General features: G+C 41.5%; 1 protein-coding gene across 1 annotated transcript in view; it reads left to right on the top strand.

Annotated features, from left to right (window-relative positions):
- Window positions 1-3,585, top strand: part of LOC102196444 (cytochrome P450 2J6-like) — a 5,290-nt gene extending 1,705 nt beyond the window's left edge. Inside the window, exons 2-9 of the mRNA XM_005732186.1 lie at window positions 895-1,060; window positions 1,149-1,301; window positions 1,400-1,560; window positions 1,680-1,856; window positions 1,945-2,083; window positions 2,879-3,066; window positions 3,162-3,303; window positions 3,410-3,585. Coding sequence (XP_005732243.1) covers window positions 895-1,060; window positions 1,149-1,301; window positions 1,400-1,560; window positions 1,680-1,856; window positions 1,945-2,083; window positions 2,879-3,066; window positions 3,162-3,303; window positions 3,410-3,585 — 1,302 coding nt within the window. The remainder of the gene's footprint in view (window positions 1-894; window positions 1,061-1,148; window positions 1,302-1,399; window positions 1,561-1,679; window positions 1,857-1,944; window positions 2,084-2,878; window positions 3,067-3,161; window positions 3,304-3,409) is intronic.
- Window positions 3,586-5,474: the final 1,889 nt, after the last annotated feature.

Below are 5,474 nucleotides of genomic sequence, written 5' to 3' on the forward strand. Positions count from 1 at the left end.
AAATATATATCCTGCTGCTTTTACACAGGCACACACATAACGGTCAGCGATTCTCTGCGCGATCAACCTCTCACATGTTTAAGCTTGCTGCAGAGATTTCACTTGTCATGTTTGCATAGTAAGCTAACGATTGATAAGACGATGTCAGAGGAATTGGTGCGCAAATTATCGTCACACACCAATCAGTACTTTCGCTCTCTATGCACAGTTCACGCAATTGCAAAGTGGAAGCAAAAAACAAGCGCAAATTCAAACGATTTCAATATGTCACATATTGACAGTGGCTCACCGATGCCAATGACATAACTACCCAGCTACATTTCCGAAAGAATGCAAAATCATTGACATATATTTTTCCTTCCTATGATACCCCAACGGGCAGGGCAGAGATAGATTTTGATAGCCCGACTGGAAAAATCGCTAGTCCCGGGACGTCGGGCTAGCGATATTGCGAGCCCTGAGTTGGTACTTAGTGCTAATAAGCAGATGTAGGTCTAAGCAATTTCTTCAAATATGGTCAAGCAAACAATTATGTGAAAAAACTGTGGATCCCAGAATTTTAATTATGTAAATTTATGTAAATTTCAGTCCACTTGAATTTCAACAGTGTAAAGTTTAGATTTAACTTTAATAAAAGGCATTCGCTAACTATTAGGTTGATTGAAATTTCTCATAGTCTCAAAGTGAATGGTTGCCTGTCTGTCTGTGTTAGCCCTGTGACAAACTTGCAACCAATCCTGGATGTACCTCTAGAAAATGGATGATAAGATGAAATATTGATTGATAGTCAGTATCCATGATTTCCAGCCTCCAATTACAGCACTTCCCACTAATTTCTTTCTGTAGATTACAAATGTTGTGGTATATCCTTCATGTTTGTTGTGTTTTTTGTAGCTGGCTGAAATCTACGGGAATGTGTTCAGTTTCTGCTTCGGCAGGGATAAAATGGTAATCGTCTCTGGATACAAGATGGTAAAAGAAGCTCTGGTAACACAAGCTGACAACTTTGTGGATCGACCATACAGCCCCATGGGCGACAGGTTTTATTCGGCAAACTCAGGTTTGGAAGTCACTATTTGATGTACCATTCAGTATTAAAATTATTCTCCATAGGTTGTTAAGTTCTTAAGTTGCTTGTGTGTATTGAGACGGTCTGTTCATGAGCAACGGTGGAAAATGGAAGGCACAGAGACGCTTCGCTTTGTCTACATTGCGAGACTTCGGCCTGGGGAAGAACCGCATGGAGCAGTGTATCTGTGAGGAGATCCAATACCTGCAGGAGGAGATAGAGCAGGAGAAAGGTGCTTTACATTAGGTGGAACATAAGCATACAATCCTGCACAAACAGTGCTAAAGCAAAGAATTTGTGCTTTCTTAACAATCGTCTATTTGTCTTCAGGTAAACTTTTTAGGCCAGCAGGCCTCTTCAACAATGCCGTGTCTAATATAGCGTGCCAGCTGGTGATGGGGAAAAGATTTGACTACAGTGACCATAACTTCCAGCTCATGCTGAAGAATCTGTCTGAGATTCTTCACCTGGAGGGCTCCATATGGGGTCAGGTATGTCACAATAATTTCCTTCTGTCACAAAAAGAATGAGAGACAGCACTGTGGCATGGGTGTTGGATTTCTTCTCTCTATCGTCCTTTGAATAACGCTTCCTCTCATCAAATCTCAAGCTCTATGAATCATTCCCCGGAGTGATGAAGCGTTTGCCAGGTCCTCATAACAAAGTGTTCAGCAATTTTAACAAAGTCAGAGAGTTCATCACTCAGGAGGTGAAAAGCCACAAGAAGGATCTGGATCACAACAATCCCCGAGACTACATCGACACTTTCCTCATCAAAATGGAGAATGTATGTGGACACTGCATTGCACAAACTGCACTCTACAAATTAGCAATTTGTGTTATGTCTAATGTGACTTTTTAATTTGTTTGAACAGCTCAAAGAAACTGACCTGGGCTTCACTGAGACCAACCTAGTTTTGTGCTCTGCTGATCTTTTCCTGGCTGGAACAGAAACAACAGCCACCACTTTGCTGTGGGCTCTGGTTTTCTTGATCAGACATCCTGATATCCAGGGTGGGTATTGTACTGGGCTTCATCCGGAGCTTTAAAATAGTTGGAACATAACACTAGTAGCTCTAATACAATTTAATATAAATGCTAACAGTAGCAAACGCAGACCACATGTACAACTAATGGAATGCTTTTTATTTGTGTTTAAAACTAATAGTTGGGAAAATGTAAATCCGAACCTGAAAATGGCGCGAGAGAAATTTGTTCCCCAGAATCAATAAAGTCTATTTTCTAGTTCTGTCAATGCAAACGCATCATCACGATTAACGTGATTAAAATTTTTACCACATTTACCCCCATCTGGAGCGCAGAATGTACAAACCTTGGACAAACTGCCCGAAATGCGTTGACAGAGACCTTTTGGGGATTTTGAGTCATTCTGTGCTCCAGATGGGTGAAATATGTTAAAAAATTGTCATTGCATTAATCATAATGACAGATTAATTCACATTGACGCGTTAACGTTGAAAGGCCTACAATTATATAACTTTTCTGGAAAACAGTGTTATTGTTCCTAAACATTTTAAAAACTTTTTAAAAAGTTCAAAACTTGAATATTAAGTCATTAAGTAAATTGAATGAAACAATTGCAAGATTACTAGCGTCAGTGCAAAGTTTTACAGCAATCCTTCCACAACTTTGACATATTTGTTAGACATGTCTAACATCCAACAACCAAAGTTTGTCAATGAGTATTAAATAAAAGATACAAACTAAAAACAATCATCTTATGGGACTCAGTAGCTCCATAGAAGCTTGGGCTAGTTGAAGTTGAACTCTTTCAATTCTCCTTCACAGAGAAAGTCCAGGCAGAGATAGATAACGTGATTGGACAAACCCGCCAGCCTTCCATGGCTGACAGACCAAATCTGCCCTACACCGATGCCGTCATCCACGAGATTCAGAGGATGGGAAATATTGTTCCTCTCAATGCACTCAGAGTTGCTGCCAAGGATACAACCCTGGATGGTTACCACATACCCAAGGTGCATGCAATATACATTTTAAGCTTTGCATGTTTGTTCTGTCAGGTGTTGTTGTTAAAGTGCATCTTTTTGTTATCTTGTGGGGTTTTTTCTAGGGTACCAGTGTGTTGCCTGTACTCACCTCTGTGCTGTTTGACAAGACTGAATGGGAGACTCCAGACACCTTCAACCCAGGACACTTCCTGGATGCTGATGGGAAGTTTGTGAAGAGAGAAGCATTCCTACCTTTCTCTGCAGGTAAAACCCACAATGAGTGTTTTGTTTTAGCACAACCTGAACAAGAAAAAAAAACATCATTCACAGGTTGTAAACTTGCACTTGTATGTGTTTGTGAATTCTTCAGGGAAGCGTGTCTGTCTTGGCGAAAGCCTCGCCAAGATGGAGCTGTTCCTGTTTTTTGTCGGCTTGCTGCAGAAGTTCACTTTCTCTGTTCCTGATGGAGTGGAGCTGAGCACAGAGGGAGTTTACGGAGCTACACGTGTGCCTGAACCCTTCAAGGTTCACGCCAAGACTCGCTGAATTACATTTGCTCATTTTCCATAAGGCCAGTGTGTAATAGACAAGACTAAGTGAGATAATTTTCATTAAGGGTGGATTGTTTTTATTTTGTGGGAATAATGTTGATATTATTTTTCAGTATCAGTCTTCATCTGCTGTGTAATTGCTGCCTATTAAACTAACCCCTGAGCCGCGGGCGACCATGGCTCAGGGGGTTGGGAATCGCATCTGTAACCGGAAGGTCGCCGGTTCGATCCCTGGGCTCTCTGTCCTGGTCATTGTGACCTTGGGCAAGACACTTTACCCTACTTGCCTACTGGTGTTGGCCAGAGGGGCCGATGGCGCGATATGGCAGCCTCGCTTCTGTCAGTCTGCCCCAGGGCAGCTGTGGCTACAACTGTAGCTTGCCTCCACCAGTGTATGAATGTGAGAGTGAATGAATAGTGGTATTGTAAAGCGCTTTGGGTGCCTTGAAAAGCGCTATATAAATCCAATCCATTATTATTATAACCTGTTCATTTTTTTCGTCTATTTTTGATGATTAATGTCATCAATCAAAACCTATTTATAGGTTCTATACAAAATGTATTTCATTAAAAAAGAAAGTTTTGATTATTTTGTTTTTATTGTTAATGTCATGTGTATGAACGTTTGTGGTAATAACATATCCATCCATTCGCTTCCGCTTATCCTTTTCAGGGTTGCGGGGGGCACTGGAGCCTATCCCAGCTGTCATGGGGCGAGAGGCAGGGTACACCCTGGACAGGTCGCCAGTCTGTCGCAGGGCCAACACACAGGGACAGACAGCCATTCGCACTCACATTCATTCGCACATTCAAACCTAGTGAAAATTTGGAATATCCAATTAACCTATCCCCACAAGTTGTGGGGTAATAACATATTCACAGAAAATAATTGACTGATTTGTGTCATTAACTTTATTAAAGCCACAGGTTATGCAACCAAACATTTGGTACTATGCCTTACAATTAATGTTAACGCAAAATAGTACTTTCAAATGTAGTCAGCTCTTTTCACATATTTTTTCATTTTCACATATGCAAAACATCATTTCAGTTGAATTTTACCTTCAAAATCAACTTATAAAGAGATGGATGACCTTTTGCAGTGTCTCAGTATAATTCAGAATCAGAATCAGAGAGACTTTATTTATCCCCAACCCACGTAGCAGACAGATCTGGCCTGAATCTGGTGTCACGCCAGCATTGCTGGCTGACTTCTGACATGGTAAGTGGTATTTCATCCAGATATGGACCAGGCCTGGCAATGATGGCACTGTTTATGTGATGGCATGCCACATCTGCCCCGATTATGGTTTGGTTTATGTGGCCCAGTGTATCTAACCAGATGTTGGTCAGCTCCGGCAATGATGGCACTATTTATTTATCACCTACTGATCAGAAGGTTAGTAGTTCAATCCCTGGGTCCTCCAGTCTGCACGTTGAGAGTGCGAATGTGTATAGTTAGGAAGCACTCAGTTTAGAGAAAGTGTGTGATTGGGTGAATGTAGCATGTTGCATAGAGCACTATGAGTAATTCAGGAGAGTAGAAAAGCTCTATATAAGAATCAGTCCATTCACTGTCTGAACAGAGCTTTGTCATGTTACTTTTGCACTATTATGTTGCGGCGCATGTTGTTATTACATTGCTTGACTAAGGAACACATTAGGCTGGTATCTGGGGCCAGAGTTGAAACTTTTCTGGGCCAGCACAGGACCAGCAGTGTGATGCAACTGGCCAGTGGCTGCAGACCACTTACACATGACCCACATACCGCAGTCCGTTTGCCAGAGGTAATCCACACATGGGCCAGCACAGGACCACCAGTGTGTCTGCAAGGACAGGGCATAAACAGTGAGATAAAAAAAAAAAAAAAAAAAACTTAGAAT

This window comes from Pundamilia nyererei, unplaced genomic scaffold (assembly GCF_000239375.1).
Source record: "Pundamilia nyererei isolate P.nyererei 1_Seehausen unplaced genomic scaffold, PunNye1.0 scaffold00046, whole genome shotgun sequence".
In the NCBI taxonomy this organism is placed as follows: Eukaryota; Metazoa; Chordata; class Actinopteri; order Cichliformes; family Cichlidae; genus Pundamilia; species Pundamilia nyererei.